This window comes from Gobius niger (genome assembly GCF_951799975.1).
Source record: "Gobius niger genome assembly, chromosome: 3".
Classification (NCBI taxonomy): Eukaryota; Metazoa; Chordata; class Actinopteri; order Gobiiformes; family Gobiidae; genus Gobius; species Gobius niger.
In genome coordinates, this window is record NC_136854.1 from 43,039,851 (window position 1) to 43,053,451 (window position 13,601).

At 36.2% G+C, this 13,601-nt stretch overlaps 1 protein-coding gene across 1 annotated transcript in view; it reads left to right on the plus strand.

Moving 5' to 3' along the window:
- The window catches only part of LOC306961110 (voltage-dependent T-type calcium channel subunit alpha-1I-like), a gene marked incomplete at its 3' end in the record, with an annotated part of 413,594 nt that overhangs the window by 286,155 nt on the left and 113,838 nt on the right, over positions 1–13,601 (plus strand). Inside the window, exon 25 of the mRNA XM_079553726.1 lies at positions 5,399–5,550. Coding sequence (XP_079409852.1) covers positions 5,399–5,550 — 152 coding nt within the window. The remainder of the gene's footprint in view (positions 1–5,398; positions 5,551–13,601) is intronic.

The following is a 13,601-nucleotide window of genomic DNA, read 5'->3' on the forward strand; positions in this document are numbered from 1 at the left end:
TGTCCAGCACAGACACTAATTAAGCTCAAGTGGACGGGCTCGCACAAGTCGCTTCATTACCGACAGTTTTAGAAAAGTCGGCTTCGTGAACTTTCTGTCATGGGTTTGGACTGACAGGGCGCTTTAACAGCACTGGCCAGAAGGGGGCAGTGTGTGAATGTTGGATAGAAGTGCAGAAGTGGAGCTTGTCTGGCGCTTTAACCTGGTGCCTCCCGTGTACCTGTGACCTGGGCTGTGTCCGAATGTCCACACTGTTCCCTGACCCCTCATTCACTACACAGGCCGCACTATAGCTGAGATATGTTTGTTTTTTTTTATCTGAATTTATTTGTTGTTTATTTTATGAAACAGAACGACTGTTTAGGCACGTTTACAGGCGTTTTATTTGACATTTGCGTGAGCTCAAAGACGTGCAGAAAGTGGGTCAGAGCCCGGTGTCCGAACACCAGCAGATTGAGCGACTACATCTGCTAAAAGTCGCTAAACTCCGGGAATAAAGTATTTCTGTGATAAAAAACAAACTCAGAGACAGTGGAATATTTATTAAAAATGTGACAAAAAATGACCCCAAAAAATTGACAAAAATGTGACTAATGTGATAAAAAATGTGATAAAAAATTGACCAAAAAATTACAAAAAATTGATACAAAAAATTGACAAAAAAATTACAAAAATGTGACAAAAAATGATTAAAAAAAATACCAAAGAAATTGACTAAAATTTGACAAATGTGATGAAGATTTGATAAAAATTTGACCAGAAAAAATGCAAAAATGTGACAAAAAATGACAAAAAAATGACAAAAAATTGATAAAAAGTTGACCAAAAAATGACAAAAAAGCTACAAAAATGAGTTGAATCTCGGTTCAGGCGGGCGTTAAGAGCTTAAACTAAAATTAGAAGCTTTCTCCAATTATTTATCAGGTGCAACAGGCTTTTAAATGGACTATGATGCACATGTTGTACTTGCAGTTTCGCACCAGACTTATTAAATCAGGCCCAAAGTTTACCAGGAGTGTGACAATATATCGATCTTCCCGATATATCGCGATGTTTTGCGGGATGACACGATACCGATATTATTCCCACATCGATGCTGTTGATGACGTCATAAACTTTGCTTCGTAGCTTCTCCATCTCCCGTCTTCACAAACCCCCGGTGTCTCAACCCCTGTCGAGACCCATTTACTGAACTATTCTTCTCCCCTCAGCCTCACAAATCCTCAATAAACAAACCTCTCGTGCATGACCACAATTCGGATCTAAAGTAACACCTTTCTGAGTGACAGTGCAGGATTTTAGAGGCAGTTGTGGTGAACAGGTCTTTAGGACATGGCTGGAACATGTAGGGGGAGGAAAATACTCAATTTTAACATTTTTAAACTCCCTATAGTCCCTTTTAAGGTTTTGGTCTGTCTTAACCCCTTAACTCACACCTGAACCGAGCACATTTTCTCCAGTTTGGCTTTACCCCAGTCCAAAAGCTTCTGGGAAAAAACGGTGAAAATAGCGTCAAAACTGAGACGAAAACAATGATGGAAATGTGACAAAGAAGTGAGAAAACATTGACATAAAAGTGATGAAAAATTTATGAGAAAGTAGCAAAAATGGCATAAAAAATTAACCAAAAAAATCCCAAAAAATAACAAAAATGTGACAAAAAATGATAAAAATTTGATAAAAATGTGACGAAAAAATGTGACAAAAATGACAAAAAAAATTACAAACAATGGATAAAAAATTGACAAAAAATGACAAAAATATGACAAAAAATGACAATTTTTTTTACAAAAAATGGATAAAAAATTGACAAAAAATGACAAAAATATGACAAAAATATGACCAAAAAAAAGACAAAAAATGGATAAAAAATTGACAAAAAATGACAAAAAATGACAAAAAAAATTGCCAAAAAAATGACAAAATAAAATGACAAAAATGTGACAAATGTGATAAAAATTTGATAAAAATCTGACCAAAAAAATGCAAAAATGTGACAAAAAATTGATAAAAAGTTGACCAAAAAATGACAAAAAAGTTACAAAAATGAGTTGAATCTCGGTTCAGGCGGGAGTTAGGAGCTTAAACTAAAATTAGAAGCTTTTTCCAATTATGTATCAGGTGCAACAGGCTTTTAAATGGACTCTGATGCATACGTTGTACTTGCAGTTTCGCACCAGACTTATTAAATCAGGCCCAAAGTTTACTAGGAGTGTGACAATATATCGATCTTCCCGATATATCACGATGTTTTGCGGGATGATACGATACCGATATTATTCCCACATCGATGCTGTTGATGACGTCATAAACTTTGCTTCGTAGCTTCTCCATCTTCACAAACCCCCGGTGTCTCAACCCCTGTCGAGACCCATTTACTGAACTATTCTTCTCCCCTCAGCCTCACAAATCCTCAATAAACAAACCTCTCGCGGCTTTTTTTTAAAAAAGCTAGATTTATGTCAGTGCTCACAGTGGCGGCTCCTCTCCCCGTTTAAGCCTCCAGTGCCTCTAACAAGTCCCGGGAGTCAGTATTGTTCTTTAACCTCCCGTCCTTTCAGTCTGGCCCTGTGACAGACTCCGCTCTCATTTTTCACTTGTTAACAATGTCTCCAAACTATTGTCTCGCAGTAGAATAAGTGTAAAATCACATTGTTATGGCACTTTTGAACCCTTTATTAGGCCTCAGTGGATTGTCACTTTGTATAATCTTATTATTACAACTAGTTTAGCCGAGATGCTGAAGTTTAAAGGGATATTTCACGATTTTTGACATAGGGCCTCATTTCCTAGTTATCCAGAGTGTTTTTTTTATTTTATTTTTATTCATGCAGTTCTTATATGTGAAGAGTTTAGTGGTGCTAGGCTAGTGCTAGGCTAGTGCATGTCTATGGTAACTAGTAGCCTGCATTAAAAACAGTCTGACTCGAGCACAGAGCACCTGAGGCAAATCACTTATAACACCAGACTGACCATATAAACGTCTGTGTCGACTAATTTTTTTAAATAAAACTATTTTGCATTTAAAAGAACTTATATTTGAGCAGCTTCCTGGTTGTAGCTTTGCAGCGGCGGTGACCGGATCTACAGTAGTTTGTTTACCTAAGGCCGCATTACTACACTTTCTACGAGCCCATGATTTTGAAGAGGTTTTTAATGCAGGCTACAAGTTACCATAGACATGCACTAGCCTAGCACTAGCCTAGCACCACTAAACCCTTCAAATATAAGGACTGCATGAATTAAAAAGAAAATAATCTCAACAACCCTCTGAATAACTAGGAAATGAGGCCCTATTTTAAAAAACAATCCTGAAATATCCCTTTAACAGACTTTTCACACTGTTAGTTAATTTTTTTTAATTTTTTTTTCTTCGGTCATTATGAACATTTAAATCACATGTCACATGTTTTCCAAATATCTTAGACATTTTACAATAAGAAAACACATACATTAAGAATTTAATCTAAATGACGCCTGACCGAAAGGGGTTTAGGCTGAAGCCAAGACTTATTCTGCCTAAACTCCTTTTACAAACTGTGACTCTGTGTCCAAAGAGACACATTATACACTTTCTCTAACACCAACGATGGAAACTCTTCAGCACAAAACTTAAACTTCAACAATCAGAAATGATGCTTTGTTTCCTCGATCGATTTCTTTTCTAATGGTTTTCATTCAAGTGTTCTATACTTCTCTATCATGTTTAACTTATACGTTTTCTTAAATGTAATAGTTTTGGAGCCTTAAGTTGAATAGATAAACTGTTCCATAGATCAACGCCTTTAACTGATAAACACCTCCTCTTAGTGTTACTGAGCGCCAGAGGTTTCTGTAGCAGATCAGTTCCTCTGAGGTTGTATCTAGATTCTCTAGTTTGAAACATCTCCTGTAAACTCTGAGGGAGCATGAGATTGTGAGCTTTGTACATCACAACTGCTGTGTAAACAACAACAAGATCAAGCAATTTTAAGATATTTAGTCTGATAAAAAGTGGATTTGTTGGAGCCAAGTATTCTGCACGGCTGATCACTCGAACTGCTTTCTTTTGCAATAAAAAGATAGGTTGTATATTAGTTTTATAGGTATTTCCCCATATTTCCACACAATAGCTAAGGTATGGAAGGATGAGGGAATTGTACAGTATATATAATGCGTTTTGATTCACAGAGGTTTTTTTACATAGTATGGCAATAATTTTAGAAATTTTAGTCTTTAGTGTATTTATGTGCGCTTTCCAATTTAACTTATCATCAATATTGATTCCCAAAAACTTTGTTACATACACCCTTTCAATTTCTACCTCCCCAATTTTGAGTTGTGGTCAATGAGATTTTTAGCTAGTTTTCTCCCATAGCATCTTAGTTTAGCCTCTCATGGGAATAACCATTTTTCACAATTTTTTAGCAATTTTCTGTCAGACTACAAACATGTTCATCACACACCAATATAGTCAAGTTAATCAGGTCCATATAGAGTTTTTTTTTTATTTTTTCAGACCAATTTGGTCATTAGAAGAAAAGTAATGGTGGAGAAAGTTGAGTTATTTCTCTCCTTTGTTTTCCCTCTGGCTGATCTTCCTCCTACACACCTGCCTTAACCTCTTAACTCCCACCTGAACATGTTTTCTCCTGTTCTCCAAGTTCTCCAAATCTAAAAGCTTCTTCAAAACAGCGATAAAAAAACAAAAAGAAAAGGAGGATGAAAACGCAACAAAAAAGCGCTAAAAAGTGACCAAAAAAAGCGACAAAAATGATAAAAACTCAACAAAAAAGTGACAAAAGAGCAACAAAAAGTGACCAAAATCCAGCAAAAATTGACAAAAATCAAGCAAAAAATGACTAAAATCCAACAAAAAATGACAAAAATCCAGCAAAAACAGTGACAAAAATCCAGCAAAAAATGACAAAAATCCAGCAAAAAAGTGACAAAAATCCAGCAGAAAAATGACAAAAAAATCAGCAAAAAATTACAAAAAAATCAGCAAAAATTAGACAAAAATTCACACAAAAAAATGACAAAAATCCAGCAAAAAAATGACAAAAATCCAGCAAAAAAATGACAAAAATCCAGCAAAAAAATGACAAAAATCCAGCAAAAAATGACAAAAATCCAGCAAAAAAAAAAAAAAGCAAAAAAAGACAAAAATCCAGAAAAAAAAAAAATCCAGAAAAAAAGGTGGATCTAAAAGTTTCTTCAAAACAGCGAAAAAAAAAGAAAAAAGGAATGCATTTAGTTTTGGCGGGTGGTAAGAGGTTAAGTATTTGTTGTAAATGTTCTTCTATTTATATGAAAACATATTTATTTTTCACTGTTCACCTGCAGCGTCTCGCCTTAATAACGTTTAGTCCTTCCAAATATCGTGTTCTGATGAGATTGTGTGTTTGTGTCTCTGCAGAAGCCCAGAAGACTCCGTATTACGCCTCGTACGGTCAGGCCCGGCTCACCATCCACACCCTGTGCACCTCGCACTACCTGGACCTGGTCATCACCTTCATCATCTGCATCAACGTCATCACCATGAGCCTGGAGCACTACAGCCAGCCCCGGGTAACAACACTACTGCTGCGACTTCCACTAAATACTGTACATATATGTATGAACGCGCTGATACATTTTTGTTTTACTCCTAAACCACTGAGGTCCTGCCTTTAACCCCTTAACTCCCACCTGAACCGAGCACAGTTTCTCCAGTTTGGCTTTACCCCAATCCAAAAGCTTCTGGGAAAAAAGGTGTGAAAATAGCGACAGAACTGAGACGAAAACAAGGATGAAGATGTGACAAAAAAGTGAGAAAACCTTGACAAAAATGTGACGAAAAATGACAAAAAAGACAAATAATTGACAAAAAATGACGAAAAAATTACAAAAAAAGACAAAAAATTGACAAAAAAATTACAAGAAATTGACAAAAATTGATAAAAAAAAAGACAAAAAAATGACAAAAATGTGACATAAATGTGACATAAATGTGACAAAAAAAGACAAAAAATGTGACACAAATGTGACAGACTTTTTTTTTTTTTAAAAGACCAAAAAATTGGCAAACAATGACAAAAAAGACAAAAAAAATTACCAAAAAAAATGACAAAAATGTGACAAAAAGACTAAAAAAATGTTTAAAAAAAGAAAAAAAAATGACAAAAATGTGACATAAATGTGACATAAATGTGACAAAAAAAGACAAAAAATGTGACACAAATGTGACAGACTTTTTTTTTTTTTAAAAGACCAAAAAATTGGCAAACAATGACAAAAAAGACAAAAAAAATTACCAAAAAAAATGACAAAAATGTGACAAAAAGACTAAAAAAATGTTTAAAAAAAGAAAAAAAAATTGACAAAAAATGACAAAAAGACAAAAAATTGATTAGAAAAAGACAAAAAAAAATTGACAAAAATGTGACAAAAAAATGGATTAAAAAACGACCAAAAATGTGACCAAACCTTTTTTTTTTTTAAAAGACAAAAAAAATGGCAAACAATGACAAAAATGTGACAAAAAAATGGATTAAAAAACGACCAAAAATGTGACCAAACCTTTTTTTTTTTTAAAAGACAAAAAAAATGGCAAACAATGACAAAAATGTGACAAAAAATGTGACAAAAAAGACAAAAAAATGATTAAAAAAAGACAAAAAAAAAGACAAAAAAATGATTTTAAAAAAATGACAATAAATGACAAAATGAGTTGAATTTTAATTTAGTTTTAGTCCAATTTTAGTCGTCAAAAATATCACCTTGACTAAAAAAGGAATAGGCCACCGTTTTTACATACTGAGATATGCTCTTACCTCACTTTAGCCGAGTTAATATATCCCCGTCTGGTCTTTGTCCGTGCGCTCTGTCACGCAAACGGAGCACATACGCAGCCTCTCCCACATGTCATATAGCTCCAAAAAAGCTCACGATAGAAGCTACCAGTGAAGTGTTTTCATGCGAAGTATATTTACACAGAAATGTAACATGTCGATTTTATAAGCAAATAAAAAGGGGGACTATATTGTGAGGCGTAATGATAAGAGGAGCAAAACGTCCGCGCAGTAACTCCTAAAGGTTATTGACGGAAGTGAGCGGGGAAGTCTTTAGGAGTTACTGCGCGGACGCTGTGCTCCTCGTATCATTACGCCTCACAATATAGTCCCCCTTTTTATTTATGTTACATTTCTGTGTAAATATACTTCGCATGAAAACACTTCACGTAACTTTATTTAAATAGGGAACACGTGGAAGAGCTTGGTAGCTTCTATCGTGAGCTTTTTTGGAGCTATATGACATGTGGGAGAGGCTGCGTATGTGCTCCGTTTGCCTGGCAGAGCGCACGGACAAAGACCAGACGGGGATATGTTAACTCGACTAAGGTTAGGTAAGAACATATCTCAGTATGTAAAAACGGTGGCCTATTCCTTTAAAAATATTTCACCGACCCCAGCGTTTGGTTATAGCGAATTTTAGTAAAAGAAAAACTCGTTGGAGCCGGGCTTTTAAGTCGTTCTTGGGACGTTTGAAGTCCCATTAGAATCAATGCTCCCAAGTGTCTCCCTGGCCACCAGGGGGTGGTATTACAGCGATGTCAGCTCCCCACCATAAGGACCATTTAGAAGCGCGTTCCTCGCCCATGGGTTTCTCCGCTTCAGCACACATGGCCTCCTTCAAACCACCAGAGAGACGTTCTCCACCTCCTCAGGGCAGGACTGTTTTTACACCTGGTGGGGAGGAGGTCGTCAGTGTTTTTAAGGCGAGACACGGCAGGTGAAAGTATTGATTTTTCACGTAGTGGTCGAAGTGGAGTTTTTTATCTATTTTCCTCCCTTTACATCTTAGTTTTCATGTCAGATATAAAAATGATGATGTTTATTTTATGATGTTTTGTCTGCGAGGTGGGGGCGACCCGGAAGTAGCTGCTGCGCTGCGTAGAAAGTCCGACTTTCAAGCGGGTTTTCATTCATAAATATTGACAGATTTGACATCCACGTGTCCTGCTAAGGGGCCCCGTGATGACGCTTTCACCCAAATATGGTATTATTCCGAGAGGCCCGGTGCGGAAAAGTCGGAGAACGGGCCGCGCATGCGCAGTGGTTACAAAACTTCAGAGCTGGTGTTCAAAGAATGAAAAAAAGCCGCACTCGGGCAACGAGGGAACCCTTATAGAAGCTCCCACAGACTCCAAACTTTCCAGTCTGAGACCTAACAATATTTTGAAGGTTTTTTCTGACAGTTTTTTTAATATCTAATTCCTAGCCTGATTTATTCAACTTTGAAACCAAAAAAACAGGCGGAATTTGAGTTTTTACAGATTTTTTCACTGATGATTAGTTTATTGAAAAACTAAACAAAATATCCAAAATCCCTCTGAAAAAATCTTAGTTACTAATATGTCAATAAAATAAAACCATAAACTTTAATCTGGCTCAATTCATTATTTTGATTTCGTTGCCCAAAATATAGACAATTTTGGCCGCTTTAATGCTCAAAATGCCTTATTTTTATGTGAAAACATAAAATGACAGAAAAAGTGCAATACATTTTTTTCTCATATTTATATCAGTGATGTTCAGCAAAAGTTTCAAATTGACATCTCTACATTTATTTTTTTCCCCCTATTCACCTGCAGTGCCTCGCCTTAAGTGGAGAAGTCCTCACTAAGCAGGGGGATAAGAAATAACTTGCTCACTGCTTGTAGTGCTGCGTAAAGACAATACCTCAGCAGTTTGGGAGTAAACCTCTAGTTCTTCCTAAAGGAGAAAAGCCCCAAAGGCCGGCGACAGTTTGAAAATGGTCCAGTGGCAAACTTAAAGATTCTGACCCACCTGTACAAAACCAATGACCTGCAGCAAAACTGTCCTTTAAACGTCACACCTGCTTTCGAAAGACACACAGAAAGAGCTCATGGGGTTAAACATGAAGCACGTGTTTGATCTCACAAATCTCATTCCGTGCATTATCACCCCGGATTATTGAGATCATGAGCGCACATGAATCTGCCCGTAATACAGCCCCTCTCTTGCCTCTCGCGTTTTAATTGAGCCGTAATGGAAAAGGAGCTCCGGCTGCGTCGGATAATTCCCTGTAATTCTCCGAGTCCCGGTCGCGTTGTGTTCGCGCGTCCCCAGAGAAGCACGTTTGTTTGTTTTTTTTTACTCGCCGTCTGCTCCAATTAAGCTCATTTTTATTAAAACGCCTCCTCTGGCCGTTCATCCACTTCACAGCAGATGCGGCCGAACGACGCCTTAATTTGTCTTAATGCGGAGTTAAATGGGAAAGCAAAACAAGAGTCTGCGAGGTCTGAGGGTGACGTGAAATCAGACTCAGATGAGGAACATTCAGGCAAACTGGTTCATCTCACATGATCAGGAGCAGACAGACGCCATCGATCTTCATTTAAGTGCGGAAAACTGGCCTCAAGGACATGGGTGTTTACAGAATATTTCACTTATTTCCTGACTGGATATATTTTTTTGGTTATTCTATTAGCTTCTTGAAAAAGCATCGAAAATGAAAAGAAAACAATCGTGAAAACGCAACAAAAAAGTGTCAGAAAGTGACCCAACAAGCCTCAAAAAGTGACAATAAAACAATCTAAGTGCAGCAAAAAAGTGACTGAAACTCAACAAGTCAAGTCAAAGTTTATTTATAAAGCACATTTAAAATACAGTTGACACTGCCCAAAGTGCTGTACATGTTTCAGTGAGAGACAAATATATATATATACACACACACAGTACAAATAACAACATGGAATGATCAACTCAGCTCGTGTTAGGGCTGCTCGATTATTGAAAAAATAATAATCACGATTATTTTTGTCATAATTGAAATCACGATTATTCAAACGATTATTTGTTGCCTTTAAAAAATCCATCAAAAAAGTGAAAAAAATCCAGCAAAAAAATGACAAAAATCCAGCAAAAAAGTGACAAAAATCCATCAAAAAAGTGACAAAATTCCATCAAAAAAATTACAAAAATCCAGCAGAAAAAGACAAAAATCCATCAAAAAAGTGACAAAAATCTAGAAAAAGTGAAAAAAATCCAGCAAAAAAATGACAAAAATCCAGCAAAAAATGACAAAAATCCAGCAAAAAATGACAAAAATCCAGCAAAAAAAGACGAAAATCCATCAAAAAAGTGACAAAATTCCATCAAAAAAGTGACAAAATTCCATCAAAAAAATGACAAAAGTCCAGCAGAAAAAGACAAAAATCCAGCAAAAAAAAGACAAAAATCCAGCAAAAAAGTGACAAAAATCCAAAAATTAAAAATTAGAAAAAAGAAATTAGAAAAATAAAAATTTTAAAAAATTAAAAAAAAAATTAAAAAATATTATAATCGTTTTTTTGCGATTATGCTAATTTTGTAATCGTTTACTGTTGTAATCGAAATCGTAATCGAATTTCGATTAATTGCACAGCCCTAGCTCGTGTTAAAAGCTAATGCATAGAGGCGTGTTTTTAAGAGTGACTTAAAACTCTCGATGGATGAGGCTGATCGATGCTCAAAGGGAGCTCGTTCCAAAGTTTGGGTCCAGCGACTGCAAACGCTCTGTCACCGCGGGTTTGTTTCTTAGAGCGGGGACAGGTTAAAAGCTGTTGGTCACATGACCGCTCTCACAGGAGAATACAGTCAACATGTCAGACAGATACTCTGGAGCCAGGCCATTCAGTGATTTAAAAACCAACAATAGGATTTTAAATTGTATCCTGAAGGGCACCGGGAGCCGATGAAGAGACTGTAGCACAGGAGTGATGTGGTCATAGCGCCGGATGCAGCTGCGTTCTGTACGAGCTGCAAACGACGAATGGATGCAGCATCAAGACCGTGGTACAGAGAACTGCAATAGTCCAGACATGTACAAACATGTGGACTAATTTTTCCAGCTGGTTAGAAGGCAGATATGGTTTTACTTTAGCATCAATCAAAGCTGAAAGAAGCTTGTTTTAACCACAGAGCTGATTTAAAATAGTGACAAAAGTGAGATGAAGTAACAGCAACTGCACGTTTTCAAGTTTTACCGTTTCCCGAGGCCCTTAGTGGTTAATACTCGGTTCACCATTAGTGTGTGCACTAACCAAACCCCCCCCACCCGCCCGCACTAAAACTAAAACGCAGTGGTAATGACAGAGCAGTAAAAGCAGGTCACAAGACCCTGGAGGATTTCATTTATTTGACCTGCAGGAATATTTAGCCGCTTTTTTGGAAACATTGTGCAAAGAAACAGTCATTCATGTTTACAACAACATCTATATATCTATCAGCTTTTATTTTTTATAATTATTGTATAATTATATATAATAGTTTTAGATTCACATTCCAGACTAGAGGATGGAAACATCGTGAGCTGCTCTCGTCTCCACGGTGCGTTTGTTCAAACTTAGAGACAAACTTAGAGACAAACTTAGAGACAGACTTAGAGACAAACTTAGAGACAAACTTAGAGACAAACTTAGAGACAAACTTAGAGACAGACTTAGAGACAGACTTAGAGACAGACTTAGAGACAAACTGAGAGACAAACTGAGAGACAAACTTAGAGACAAACTTAGAGACAAACTTAGAGACAAACTTAGAGACAGACTTAGAGACAAACTTAGAGACAGACTTAGAGACAGACTTAGAGACAGACTTAGAGACAAACTGAGAGACAAACTTAGAGACAGACTTAGAGACAAACTTAGAGACAAACTTAGAGACAGACTTAGAGACAAACTTAGAGACAGACTTAGAGACAAACTGAGAGACAAACTTAGAGACAAACTTAGAGACTTAGAGACAAACTTAGAGACAAACTTAGAGACAGACTTAGAGACAAACTTAGAGACAGACTTAGAGACAAACTTAGAGACAAACTTAGAGACAGACTTAGAGACAAACTTAGAGACAAACTTAGAGACAAACTTAAAGACTTAGAGACAAACTTAGAGACAAACTTAGAGACAAACTTAAAGACAAACTTAGAGACAAACTTAGAGACAAACTGAGAGACAAACTTAAAGACTTAGAGACAAACTTAGAGACAAACTTAGAGACAAACTTAGAGACAAACTTAAAGACAAACTTAGAGACAAACTTAAAGACAAACTTAGAGACAAACTTAGAGACAAACTGAGAGACAAACTTAGAGACAAACTTAAAGACTTAGAGACAAACTGAGAGACAAACTGAGAGACAAACTGAGAGACAAACTTAGAGACAAACTTAAAGACTTAGAGACAAACTGAGAGACAAACTTAGAGACAAACTTAGAGACAAACTTAGAGACAAACTTAGAGACAAACTTAAAGACAAACTTAGAGACAAACTTAGAGACAAACTGAGAGACAAACTTAGAGACAAACTTAAAGACTTAGAGACAAACTTAAAGACTTAGAGACAAACTTAGGGACAAACTTAGAGACAAACTTAGAGACAAACTTAGAGACAAACTTAAAGACAAACTTAGAGACAAACTTAGAGACAAACTGAGAGACAAACTTAGAGACAAACTTAAAGACTTAGAGACAAACTGAGAGACAAACTGAGAGACAAACTTAGAGACAAACTTAAAGACTTAGAGACAAACTTAAAGACAAACTTAGAGACAGACTTAGAGACAAACTTAAAGACTTAGAGACAAACTTAAAGACAAACTGAGAGACAAACTGAGAGACAAACTGAGAGACAAACTTAAAGACTTAGAGACAAACTTAAAGACAAACTGAGAGACAAACTGAGAGACAAACTGAGAGACAAACTGAGAGACAAACTTAAAGACTTAGAGACAAACTTAAAGACAAACTTAGAGACAAACTTAAAGACAAACTTAGAGACAAACTTAGAGACAAACTTAGAGACAAACTTAAAGACAAACTTAGAGACAAACTTAAAGACAAACTTAGAGACAAACTTAGAGACAAACTGAGAGACAAACTTAGAGACAAACTTAAAGACTTAGAGACAAACTGAGAGACAAACTTAGAGACAAACTTAGAGACAAACTTAGAGACAAACTTAAAGACAAACTTAGAGACAAACTTAGAGACAAACTGAGAGACAAACTTAGAGACAAACTTAAAGACTTAGAGACAAACTGAGAGACAAACTGAGAGACAAACTTAGAGACAAACTTAAAGACTTAGAGACAAACTTAAAGACAAACTGAGAGACAAACTTAGAGACAAACTTAGAGACAAACTTAGAGACAAACTAAGAGACAAACTTAAAGACAAACTTAGAGACAAACTTAGAGACAAACTTAGAGACAAACTTAGAGACAAACTTAAAGACAAACTGAGAGACAAACTTAGAGACAAACTTAGAGACAAACTTAGAGACAAACTTAGAGACAAACTTAAAGACAAACTGAGAGACAAACTTAGAGACAAACTTAGAGACAAACTTAGAGACAAACTTAGAGACAAACTTAGAGACAAACTTAGAGACAAACTTAGAGACAAACTTAGAGACAAACTTAGAGACAAACTAAGAGACAAACTTAAAGACAAACTTAGAGACAAACTTAGAGACAAACTTAGAGACAAACTTAGAGACAAACTTAAAGACAAACTTAGAGACAAACTTAGAGACAAACTTAGAGACAAACTTAGAGACAAACTTAGAGACAAA